The sequence below is a fragment of the Propithecus coquereli genome, unplaced genomic scaffold, assembly GCF_000956105.1.
Source record: "Propithecus coquereli isolate 6110/MARCELLA unplaced genomic scaffold, Pcoq_1.0 Scaffold33, whole genome shotgun sequence".
NCBI classification, from domain to species: Eukaryota; Metazoa; Chordata; class Mammalia; order Primates; family Indriidae; genus Propithecus; species Propithecus coquereli.
In genome coordinates, this window is record NW_012148952.1 from 4,002,625 (window position 1) to 4,016,466 (window position 13,842).

Genomic DNA, 13,842 nt, shown 5'->3' on the forward strand with positions numbered 1-13,842 from the left:
TAGCAAGTTTATATACTGGGTTTCCTGACTTGGTCTTTGCTCCTTTGGGGCCACGTGAGCACAAGTGCTTCCCTTGAGGAATCGGTTGCTTCATCTATGGAGCAGGACTGATAAAACAGTTTTTCCTTTACCATCAGTCTATCCTGAACAGTCCATGACATTGCACATGTCAAAGTAATACGTGATCTATAGCATGCAAAGCCTGCACCACAGGTACTGGGCTTCGCATTATTGACTCACTAATAGAGAAGCAAGAAGATGATCTGTGCCTATGGACCTGGCAAGTTGCTTGTTGTCATGGGATGAAAACAAACCTGTGAGAGTCAGAGAAGCCTGGATTTCAGCCGTGCTCTGATTCCAACATACTGGGTATCCTTGGAGCAGTTACTTCATCTTTCTGAGCCTGGTGTTCCTCACCTATTAGTCATGTGTGATTAGATTTACCTCCTGTGGCCACTGTAGGAGGTTAAGAAGAATTCAGCTGATGATACTGTGGACTCCAGATCTGTCTAAATATACATCAATTTCTGGTCCAGAAGGAAGACAGTAATGGGGTGGGAGGAAGAAGTTTGGACTGAAAATGCTCCATCAGATATGACTTGGATTAATATCCGCTCTGAAGGAGAACTGAAAGTCACACCAACCAAGAGTTCTGTGCTCTGAGCAGATATGGTTATGGAACTCTGATGGTATGTCCTTTTTTGTTTGCTTGCTTTTAACCAAAGCTGATAACATCTTTTACTGGGTTTTAATATATACAGGTAGAGGATGCCACAATTTAAGAAAAACACATTGGAGAAAAAAAAGTTAAAAGAATTTTTAATTGAGAAAATTTTATCCATTAACTTTTTCCCCCTCTATGAATTGGAAGAAAGTGACTTTTATGAATTTTATTAGCAGAACTCTTCAGTTTGGCAGGAATATGATTGAGAACTGTAATCTCCACAAGCCCAAGTGTTTGTCATCCTCCTACTAAATTATCAGGAATATTTATTGAGTACTAGGGCCATGTAGTGATCTATGGACTTTAAATTATAGACTAAAGGAAGCAAATCACATCCAGTGGCACCTAAAAAGACAAAGGTACCTGCACTCATGTACCAGGGCTGGGACTGGAGATATATATGTGAGCTCTGCATCTTACTTTATTTAATTTTCCAAAAACACTTTGGAAAATACAACATTATCCAAAATTTAGAGAAGTAAAAGAGATTTAGGTGAAGTCACTTTCTCAAGGAAGAACAAGGTGTTAGACTGCCTTCAACATCATTTTTTGGGCCAGAATTCCAAGCTCAAAAACTCTACTACTCAAACACAGCAGACCCTTCATGATTTGGGAATAAATTAGCCTTCTAATTTTTAATGCCTATGTTGGCAAAGGTGCAGATAGGTCTGTGGAGAGGAGGAGAGCTGCATATGCTTGAAAGGGGAAAGTAAAGAGGGAGGGTGGTGCTGGTATGCATTTGAGTGGGCAAAATTCTGAAGTTCAGGACAGGTTATTTTTGACCTCTTTCATATTCAGAATGACTAATTCCCTAATTGTCCTGGATCTGTGGAAAAATATGTTAATGCCATGATTTAATCTACATGGAACCAAAATCTTTAAGAATTAGAACTGATTGGGGAAAAGATTTAGAGTCCTTTTATTCATTCATTCAACAACAATTACTGAATGCACATCATATGCCAGACACTGTCCTAAGCTCTGGAAGTTCATTAATGGAATCGGAGACTCCTAGTCTCTAGAGATGACAGTCTGTCCAGGGAAAATACAGACATGCAAACAAGTGCCATAATACCAACCTATGGAGGACTTAATACTGCAGGACACCAACATAATATAAGTCCTCGGACCTTAAGGAACTCCTAATATCATTGCTGTTATCATCATCATCATACATTTCTATGCACCCGCCACTGTTCCATGCATCCTAATATCCTTATAACAGCTCTTTGAAGTGGACACTAATGTTATCTCATTTTGGAAGCGAAGAAATGAAAACACAGCAAATTTAAAGTGAATTCTGTGACAAATATGAGATTTGAATCCAGGAAGTTAACCTCAAGAATCTATTCTACACTACCGAGGTGTTTAAAAAAAAGACTGTTGTTGACACTGGAAATGCAAGCATAACTCCAGGTCGGTTGACACAGGAGGAAATGTATACCACCAAATGAGGTTTCCTACCAATTCCCAGCAGCGGTTTGCCATTGGCCTTTTTGTTACAATGACACTGCTATCTAGCTCGTCCCTTAGAGATAAAAGTTAAAGGAACTCCCTCAGCCTCCAATTATTGAGATTGACAAATAATTAACCATTAGCTCCATGGCTTCTAGGAATATTCTGTTGAATATTCTATTTCGAATATGCCGCCTTTTATCTTCAATCTAATAACTTTACCTCCATCATATTCTCCCTTCCCATAAAGTATTAGTAGTAAACATATCTAGGAATTACTTCAATTAGTTCATTGGGGGTGGAAAAGGTGATAACTGCTAATATAAAAAAGATGATAATGTCTGTGAGTTGATAATTGTTTTGTGTAGCCATCACTATACAAAAGTACATTGCATTAATCATTAATACTTCATATTAACATTGTGTTCATTTATGTACATGTTTGAAACTTCATATAATTAAATGTTGAAAATCAAGCGTTGATTTGTGACCTTAAAGTAAAAACACGAAGTATGACACTGCTGAAAGCAGTGGCCAAGATCATTAATTTCCAACACTACCCAGACAAACAATTATCAATGATCTCTTGTAGTAGGTTAAAATGTATGTGAAGACATATTGTAAAATATTAAGCACTAAGTGAGTGTTTCTCATTCTCTACCACTTACAAGAGTCACCTATGGAGAGATTTAATATTGAAGATGTCCTTTCAAACTGATGAAATTCCATTTGAAATTCATCAAACTGAGATGGGGTGGGATAAGTCTCAGACATCTGTGCATTGACAAAATTCAGTGGGGCTGAGAAACATTGCAATAAGCAAACTGCTGCTATTAGGAACCAAACAACATTCAATACTTCAGGCAGGCATGTGCTTTACAGGCTAAAGAAAGAATAGGAGAAAAATAGCAAGAAAAGTGCCAAGAAATGGTTCTCAATCATTTGATTAATTTATTACAGGGACTTAAAAATTAGAGAGGTCACAACAGGACCAAAGCTCGACAGACCTTTGGTTTGCTTAGAAGAAGGTGGGATTATCATTATTCCTTTAAGGAGAGACACAGAAAAGGAGGAGGAAGAAGACAAGAAACATGGCTGGCTACTAACTAGAGATTCTTCGTGGCTTGAAAAACACCTTTCAGTTTTATGGATCTAGCTCAAGAACCTAGCCAGGATAAAGTATAACCTGACACAACTCACCCATTGCTAAGGCATGAATCAGTGCTGGTGCACTTGGCCCCCCTGGAACCACCTTGGCTTTCCGAGAGGTTTAGAATGGATTTGGTTTGGGCTTTACATAATCCTGTGATTTCCTGGTTATGCCACCAATATATTAAATGAGAATGGCTGGGAGTAGGATCCAAGCCTCAGTATATTTTAGAGATCTCTAAATGATACCACTGTGCAGCCAAGTTTGGGGACCATCGACGTAAACTTTTTTTAACTTTGATGACCCAAAATGAAGAAACAGATGCATAAAAAAGAGTCCCTCTGTCCTCATTCGTTGAGGTTTCCACTTGCTCAGGCTCATCCTCCTCCTGGAACACTTTTCCTAATCCCTCAGTTTGGGTTAAACCACATTTCTCCACCTCACTCCAACCCCAACTGTGCCCCTACCTGCTGATTTGTCCCTGACTCATGCTTCTCACTGTACAACTTTGACAAAGACATTACCTTGCTCCAAAATTTCTAAGGAACCCCACCCTACCCAGAGCTTTATACCCAAAGTATAGGTATCACCTGGGAGTTTACAGAAAGGTACAATTCCAGGCCCCATACAGGCACACTGAATTAGAATCTGTGACTAAGAAGCTCTCTAGGGGGCTTACATGAACATCCAAGTTTGAGAAGTACTGTCCTGGAGCACCATTTCACAAAGTATCTGTTGAAGGTCACTCTCAAGAACTGAAAATCCACTGCCTACATTTAAACCCACACCCTTCTATCTCTTTACAGGACATCTGTACACTCAAAAAATATGTACTGAGTGGCAACTATATGCCCCATGCTATGCTGGGTTTAGAGGATGCATCAGTGAAGATGGCAGAAGTGGTTCCTGCATTTGTGGACTTAAAATCTAGCAGAGACAACATAAAGATAGGTAAGATGAGTTCATAAAGGGGGTGTGTAGGATGCTGTGGAATGATCTACTTGATGGGGTAGATGGGAGAGGGTGGTCTGGGAGATAAGAGCAGACTTCCAGGGAAAAGGCAGGTCTGTGCAGATGCAAAGGCTGAGGACCCAGGAAGGATGGGCAGTTGCAAAGAGTGCCAGCCTCACACAGCATGTGCAGAGGCCCTGAACAACTAGACAGACACTTGCCCAGTGCCTGCTTTGTGCCAGGAGGAGGTCTAAGGGCTTTTCCTATAGGCAGATGTTATTATTAACCCCATTTTACAAAAGAGGAAACTGAGGCAGAGAGATTAACTAATATATCTGTCACAGGGCAAACCTGGAAATACAACCTCAGCCACCTGGCTCCAGCATCAGCGTCCTTATACCCCAATCTATAGCCTCTTGAACTGGGTAGAACATGATGCATTCAAGGAGCTGAAAAAAGGACCAAGTGCCCGGAGAGGTAAAGCAGGGTTTATTCATAGCTCCATGGCCCTTTTTCCTCAGAATGAGGGAGAAGGGGTCACCATTCAGGGGTTGTAGCCTCTCACAATTGCAAATTTCTAGGACCCATCCATCCCATGATTACTGAATCAGAATTTCTAGTCACGGAGCTGGCAATCTGCATATTAATAAACACTTCCAGGTGATTACAATGCAATAAAATGTGAGAACCATAGGTTTAGAGGTACCGTTCCCTCCAAAATCCTCCCCCTCTCATAGTGCCTCCTAATTAACCCATGGTTATTTAATAACATCTTGCTCCTGAGGTATAAACTAAACATGAGGGTAAATAGGATTGAAAGTGGAAAGCTGGAAGAAATCTGAAAATTGAATCTTTGCTCCTCCAGGTCCCTGGCTGTCAAGCTGTGAAAAGAATTATCTAGGCTTGAAAAGTTGGAGGCAAAAAAGACTACAGAGACTTAGAACTATTTTCATAACAATGCCAATCATTTAAACAACTAATTGAATCTCTGGAAATTGGAGTAAAATTTAAAGTTGTTTGAAGAGCAATTATTTTACATGCCCTGTGATTCCTCTACCTTTAGCCAATGCTGGTAAAAAAAAACTCTCAGGCAGTAAAGAGAATATTCTTGAATGTAGAATACACAGAATAGCAGTGGCTGAAGTAGTCTCTGGTCACCAGGGTGCACCAGCTCAACAAAGCTAATCTGCTTGCCTAAGTATCAGGGGACTTCAATAGCTCCAACCAAGTTCTGGCTGCCAATAGGGTATTCTTTAAAATTCAGTCTTTTATTCTCTTATAACCATTTAACAGAGGAATTATGCTAAACTCGTGAATAAGAAACTAAAAGAAATAGCTGAACCTCAATAAAACTCCATCATCACTGATTATATCATCCTCTTGCATTTTTTCAATATGTATCTTTGAGAGTCTAATTTTTTTTTAACATATACTACCATTAAAATTCTAAAAGTCAGCCTCCTAGATGCTGCCTTTCAAATGGTTCAGAATAGAGACAGTAGACAGTAGCTTTTCTATCTTACTCTGTCTGGAAACGACATTATGCTGGCTATTCAACAAACCCTGTTCATCCAGTTCATTGACTTTGGATCTTCATTCAAGAAAAAAATGTTTCGAAGTTTTTAGAAGAGACTTTTGTTCACATCCCTCAAAAGATCAGATAAATAACTCACTGTATTTTCAAAGCTTTTCTTCTTCAATATATTTATTTCTGACTCAATCCATAAGCAAACCTCTTGGATGCTGCTACATTAATTATGTGACAAAAAAAAAAATCACTAGAAAGATGACATGGCACAGTTACAAAATTTTATGCAGGTGCCCCACCATCGTGATTCAAGACATTGATGATAATCTTCAACAGTTGCCACTACTCTGTTTCCGATCCCTGAGAGGTAGTTTGAATGACTGTCAGATCTGTGTCAATATCGGCCATATTTTCATGTTATTCTGATGAGGTGATGCTATAGAGTGTGTGAGTCAAAGGGAATTTGAGGGATCCCAGATACACAGAGCTGGAATTATTCAAGGAAAGGTGCTAACACTCCCAATCTCTGACAAATTCTTTCTCTGTGAAATTGCATACTTCCCTCTCCCCTCTTCCAGAGGCTGACACAGCAATACAGAGCCATGCCCTGCTGGAGACATGGCCACCAAAAGATGGCGAGATGGCCAGGAAGGAGTGGATAAGACCCACTCAACTCTGGGCACCAGGGTTAATACTCTTTCTATCCTTCCTTTTCTTTTCTTTTTTATCTGATTCTTTTGTACTTTTTTTATTTTTTGTATTTAGTTTTTAATTTTTTTTTTATTTCAGTATATTACAGGGGTACAAATGTTTAGGTTACATATATTGCCTTTGCCCTGCCGGAGTCAGAGCTTCCTTTTATTGGATTGGCTTTTTTCTTTCTTTTTAAATAGTTTTATTGATATATAATCCACATGTCATACAATCCACCTGTTTGTAGTACACAACTCAATGGTTTTATGTGCAACGACCACCACTGGTGATTTTAGGACATTTTCATCACCTCAAAAAGAAACCCAACACCTTTTATGGATCACTGCCTTACCTGTCTCTCCAGCCCCCCAGTCCTGAGCAACCACTAGTCTACTTTCTGTATCTATATATTTGCCTATTCTGGAAGTTTCATGTAAATGAAATCATAAAATATGTGATCCTTTTGTGACTGGCTTCTTTCACTTAGCAAAATGCTTTCAAGTCACTCAAATGTTTATTTATTTATTTAGCATGGCAATGGTAAGATCCAAAGACCCAAGGCTAGCATATGAGACTAGGGAAGAGGGACCAAGCTATTAGCCCCGGGTCTTAGGCCAAAATGGAGTTTGGGGACAGGGTATAATTGTATCTTCACATGGACTAGTTCATCAAGGAATTGCAATCAACTTGGGGAAAAAGATTTATTCTAAGAAAGAGGATCACTTTACCAAAGCACCCCTGTGTGTTCATCTAGGACATAGGTATTAAGTGTCCTAGATCAAAGCCCACCAAATATACCCAGGTGCATAAAGCATCACCATTAAGAAAAAAATATATACATCTTATTTTGCTAATTTCTGTACTCGGTCAACACTTTTTAATGTATCTACTCTTTTTTTCCCATGTTTTTATATATGTGTGTGTGTATATATATCAGTGATGTAAGCATACTATTTAAGCCATATATTCTAATGACTGTGCCTGGAATCGGGCTCTAAGCACACAGGGGCCATATAGAAACTGTGATAGCGATGATGCTTTATAAGGAATCCCACTGGAACGAATGTTCGAAACAGTCAACAGAAGATTGTTACTCCTGCAATATATACCAGTGAAATTATGACACGTAATAATTGAATATGTTCTCCCTTCCAAGTTCTGATTGATCTGGAAATACACGACTTCATTTACAAACTTTTTCCAACCTTGTTTCCGGGGTGACATGCAAATGGAATGCTCACATTCCATAATCTCTCCCTTATTTAGTGGTGGGGAGGTAATCAGATGGTTAGGAAAGAAAGCACTAAGAAAGCAGCATCCACTTACCTGCCTGGCACAACCTTGGGCAGGGCGTCCACTCGCTGAAAGCAGTCACGATACAGTCTCTTTTGCATGGAAGGAAACAGGGGCGCACAGTTTCGGGCCGAGTAGAATCTGGACATCTGTCAATGTAAAGAGACCATGTCAATACCTCTTGGAAAAGGTAAGTGGTTTAACACAGACCTATAAGATTTTAGAACAGGAAATATCAAGGCCCTCTTGTTCCTTTTATAGATGAGGGAAGAAAGACCCAGGGAGGCGAAGCTACTTGCCCAAGTGCTCACAGCCAGAGGAGAGGCTGAAGCAGACTTCAGCCCTCTTGACCCAGAGGCCAAAATACTTTTCAAGAGACCAGAAAAAAAAAATCCCTAAAACTGATGAAAGACAAGTGACAAGAAAGTATCTTACCACCAGCATCAATTCAAATAACATTTTACATTTTTAAAATGAACAAACCGAAGAATTTTTTTTTAAATGTTTTATTCAGGGTAATTTAAAAATTAGTGAGACCCTAGAAAAGGAAGAGGAAAATAAAAAGCAATATATGGATATATTTGAAAACAAAAATTATTGAAGGTCACTTAAAAATACTATGTCTCTTTGATCATTAACAGAACTCTAAAATATCTAAATAATTGGCAAGTATTTCTAAAGAACATTTAGACTGATGAATTAGAATATGCAAGATATGACAGCCTGAAAAATAACAAATACACTAACTAGGATTAACAAGAGAAAGATGTTAATTCTGTTATTTTCTGATAATTAATTTAATGTCCATACTTGGGAGGAAAGTAATATAAATAGTCAATGGATTCACAAGCACTTGGAAGAACTAAAGTCTCACAAAATAGCGAGCAAGTTTTTGTGTGTTTGTTTGAATGCTTGTTTTCATGAGTACATAGGGCTAAAAACCACATTTATTATCTTCTACAACAGTGATACACTAAGAAGAAAAACTAGAAAGCACTTTGCAGCATATATTTGGTTTTTAAATTGTTCCCTGTAAGTTTCTTATAAAGAACAGAGACGCAGTGTATAAAGCTTGAGGCACGAGCTCTGCACCAGATAGCCAGTGCTAAGCTAAGAGCTTTGCCTACATTCTTTCAGTTAGTCCTATAGCAGATCATCTTCATTCTCAGATGATACACTGAGTACGGAAATGATAAGTAATGGACATGAAGCCATGTGGAGACAAAGCACTTGAAAAAAATTACGATAGAAAAGACACCAGCCTGCAAGTTTAAATAGGTAATAACAGACTTCCAGTAGGACAAAACAGAGAAAATGAAGGAGAAAAAAATAACAAGGAAATAATGGACTAATATCACAGAGTTGACAAAGAGAGGACACTTCAGAGTGAAAAAATCCATCAAGTGTATACAAACTGACCAATGTGCAAATACAGGGATTGTCTACATTTGAAACCCAAAGAAAGAGGGAGAGAAGAAACCAATAATAGTTGGGGCAAAAGGGAAGAAAAATAGGTCATCTAAGAAGAGAGAAGAGTCTGACTGACATTAGACCTTTCTATAATTTATAATAAGATATGTCATTATAAAATTGAAAGCATTTTCGTAATTTTAACAGTAGAAACAAGGCATAGGCAAAAGGTGGAAGACTGAATTTTGCTTTGGAACAAAATGCTCCAAAATTATCACTCTTGCCACAGTAAGGTAAAGATGCAGTGGGTACAGGATGAAAGATGGAAGGGGAAGGAGAGAGGGTGGAGACTTGGCTGTCGTCATCCACCAAACCAGGTGTTTAGAGAGTTGATCTAAACAAAAATGAAATAAGAAACAATGTCATTATGAACAGAATTTTTGTTTCCCCCCAAAATTCATAAGTTGGCACCTAACCCCCAATGTAACAACCTTTTGGAGGTAACTAGATCCTGAGGTGGAGTGTTCATGAATGCCACTAGTGTCCTTATGAGAAGAGACATGAGGGAGCTGGCTTCCTCTCTCTGCTCTCCTCTGTGTGAAGACACAGCAAGAAGACATCATCTGCAAACAAGGAAGAGGCCTTCACTAGAACCCAACCATGCAGTCACCCTGATCTGGGACTTCTAGCATTCAGCACAGTGAGAAACAAATGTTATTTAAGCCCCCCAGTCTATGGTATTCTTGTTATAGCAACTGGAACTAAGACAAAGGTTCTAAGAATAATAGTCACAACTATTAATGGTAAAGGTTTGAGGTGATGGATATCCTAATTACCCTGAGTTGATTATTACATGTTGTATGCCTGTATCAGAATATCACGTGTGCCCTATAAATACATACTACTATTATGTGTCCATAATTAAAATTTAAAAATTAAAAAATAAAATGGTATAGTAGTTGTATGTAAAAAATTAAAAATGATTAATATTAATGTGGCCGGGCACAGTGGCTCATGCCTGTAATCCCAGGCTCTTTGAGAGGCCAAGGTGGGAGGATCGTTTGAGGCCAGGAGTTCAAGAAGACCAGCCTGGGCAACACAGGGAGACCTCGTCTCTACAAAAAAAAAGAAAAAAAAAAAATAGATGGGTGTGATGCTGTTTGCCTGTAGTCCTAGTCACACTCAGGAGGCTAAGCCAGGAAGTGTTAGTGTAAATGAGCTAAGCTTTATTACTTTCATGGGAGCAAGTCAAGAAATGACTATTTTAAATTGATAAATGCAGAGATATATGAATGATGTGTGAAAAATATACCATTTAGAGTTAGAAGGTAAACACCAGAAAGGGAGAAAGGATAAGAATTTATACTTGTGTTCTTTTGCATCGACATAAAGATCCAGTAGAGGTAGATAACAACCCAATAAAGTGTCGCACAGATGGGAGGGGGGAGGGGGATGGGTATATACACACCTAATGGGTGTGGTGCGCACTGTCTGGGGGATGGACACGCTCGAAGCTCTGACTCGGGCAGGGCAAAGGCAATATATGTAACCTAAACATTTGCACCCCCGTAATATGCTGAAATAAAAAAAAGGAAACCAATAAAGTGGTTGACAGTGATGATGCAGGAGGAAGGGAGGGGTGAATGAGAGTCTAAAACTCTCACTGTTCACCTATTTATTATTACAGTAAACCATGTGAAAGCTCATCCAGTCGAGAGAGAGACAGAGACAGAGAGAGAACACAGCAACTGTTAAAAAGTAGTTGAGTTTGGGAAGTGGAGCAGGGGATGATTGGGAACCAACTGCTTTCCATCATCAGTCCCTGTGCATTATTTTACTTCTGCTATAGAACATGTAATGTTTTGATAAAATATTAATTAAAATGAAAGATGTCTATACTCACAGAAAAAATACTCAATAATTAATTCTTATTAATGGCATTATTATTAACCATCCTTAATACACACACACACACACACGCACAAACCATCTATCAAACAGATCAATTGCATGACTATAACAATAGAAAGAAAGAAGAGTGTCTTTATGAGGATATAGTGTTATTTAAACAAGCTACTCTGGTCAGGAAAATTTATATCATACTTTAGTCAAGATAACAAAAGAAAAAAGAAACACTAAAATCATCCCCAAGTCCTTTATTCATACTCTGAGGTCTACTAAAAATAAATTGAACTGTCATTTATTCTAACTTCTCTCCAGCCTCTGCTGCTATGTGTCTGGAAAGGAAAGCACAACCTGAGTGATGGCGACTTCCATGTGCTCAGTGGGTCATGGGCCCCCCATGGACCCTCCCCAACACTCGCTCATGCAATCATAAAACAGACCAGGGATATCTGTGGTGCTAGAATTCAGCCTTTCTACAGAGGATTGCTCATATGGCAGGAACTTTATCCACTTCAATTAGGAGTAGGTGTTAACCTCCTTAAAGGAACTGATCGTGCCTCCTTTATTGACCCTTTATTAGTATCAGTCACAATAAACACTCACTGGGAATAATGCCAGCTCCCACGGAATGGCCCCTTTCTCTCTCCTGCTCTTCCCTTAAGTCCACCAGAGAGAAACTGTATCATTCCTCAATGACAAAGGTCAAGCTTAGGTTACAGTGCTTTTACAGAAGCAATGAACTGAGGGCTTTCCTGGAAATGCGAGTGATTTCTGGTCTGATAAAGGCCACATATTCTCTCGCCAGTGAAATTGTCTTTTTGTCATTTCTTCTGCCAACAAAGTTTACCTTGTCCTCAGGGGTTCGACTTCCTCTTCCTATTTATCCACATGTATTTACCTCTTCATGCATCATCTCATTTCCAATTTGCATAAATGTCCTCTTACTCTCAAAGATACCATCTTTGAATATTAGCAACTTAAGTGCTCCCCTACTTGTAAAAACTATAAGGTTTGTTTTCTGCATCATTGTATTGTCACTGACAACAAAAGGCTTTGACATTTTTTGTGCTGCTGTTTTGTTGTCTGTGTGTGCACACAAATGCCTGTGCTGTACACACACTTATTTTGAATGCTTTGATGGAATTTCATTTTACATTGTGTCTTAAAAACACCAGATCTTAGCTCGGTGTAAATATTTAGTAACAGTAAGTGGGTGATTGAACAGTATTCCAGGTTATCGAAGCCTGAAGACAAACCCTGGGGGATATTAGGCTTATTTCTCCAGCCATTTCCACAACAAAATTGAAGCCTTGAAACCCAGAGAAGCACAGAGATTCACATTTTAGTTAGCAAGCACATATGGCCCTTTGCCTTTTGTCATAATTTAACTTACTGCTTTTCACATAACACTGTGATCCTGGATTGGCAATGCTGTCCATAAAAGGGGAATGCATTCCACTTCAGTACATGTATTTTCCCAGACTTGCAGTGGAATGTTCTATAACTCTTTTCTCTTGGCCACACAGTAGGCTTCAGCCGTTTACAAGCACTGTGCTGAAATGCATCAAATTGAGCTACAAAGACCTGCCATTTTTCAGTTATGTCTCCATAATCAAGATTCAGACACGCAATGCTCCATCTCCTTGATCAGTCTTCTGACCCAGGAACAGGAATATTCATCTCACTCAGATAGATGGGGCAGACCTGCCAACTTTTTAAACATTAAATGTTTAAATGGAGCTATTTATTACTATATCTCACAAAATGCCAAGTATTTTCACATTAAAGGTAGAAAGTGCCTTATCAGAAACTTTGAAAGGCTTTGAGTTGTGTGTTCTCAGTCTTTATTATTTGTTTTGTACATTGCCACTGAGGGGGGAAAAACTGAATAGTGAAACAAAACCAAACACAACTCCAAGAATATCCCAACAAGCTCTTACTCTGGTTCAGCTGTGCCCTAGCTAGTTCTCATTTTCTGATATGATCAGTTCTATTACTCGTACAATGGTAACATTCTCACCTATACAATTACATGGAAACCAAAGCACCAACCCAGGGATGCAAGAACATGCAGGAAACTCTGCATCTCAGTGTGGTGAGTTTAGAGATAAAACACATTATTTTATCCCATCCATTCCATGGAGACCTGCTTCCTCCTCTCTGCCCTGAAGGCCTAGTCTTTCTTTATGATATTTTCTTCTTCCTTTCTTGTTTCTATTTTCTACTCCCACCCCAAGAATTTCAGATTTCACAGAGGATCTTTTCCCATAGGAATAATTTTCACATGAAAAAGAACAAAAAATATATTTTGTGAGCCAAAGCAAAGGATGCTTTCTATAGCTGATAATCTCACTGGGTGCTTCGCTGGACACCAGGAATTATTTTCTTAGCTCAATTAATCTCATTAACCTCAAGAATTTTAATTAACTTTTCTAAAGTCAATGCAGGCTGCTCATGTTTAGAGGGGCTGTTTGGAGACATACAGTAAGAATTAAAACTCGGTTGTTATGTCTCCAGCCTCATTAACAGTGCCTAAAGTAATTAGCAGCACCTTTATGTGTGTGTGTGTGTGTGTGTGTGTGTGTGTGTGTGTGTGTGTTAGGGAAAACATCCGTGCCATTGATTTTTCTGTGTTAGTAAACTGCATCAAAACAAAAGGTGTAATATTTTATGTAAATTTTCAAAAAATGCATATTATTTTATGAATTATGCTTTAAACTACAAACTTCCAGT

The 13,842-nt window shown here is 38.8% G+C and overlaps 1 protein-coding gene across 1 annotated transcript in view; it reads right to left on the reverse strand.

Annotated features, from left to right (window-relative positions):
• Positions 1-13,842, reverse strand: part of THSD7B (thrombospondin, type I, domain containing 7B) — a 720,444-nt gene that overhangs the window by 521,930 nt on the left and 184,672 nt on the right. The window contains exon 8 of the mRNA XM_012650502.1: positions 7,828-7,943. Coding sequence (XP_012505956.1) covers positions 7,828-7,943 — 116 coding nt within the window. The remainder of the gene's footprint in view (positions 1-7,827; positions 7,944-13,842) is intronic.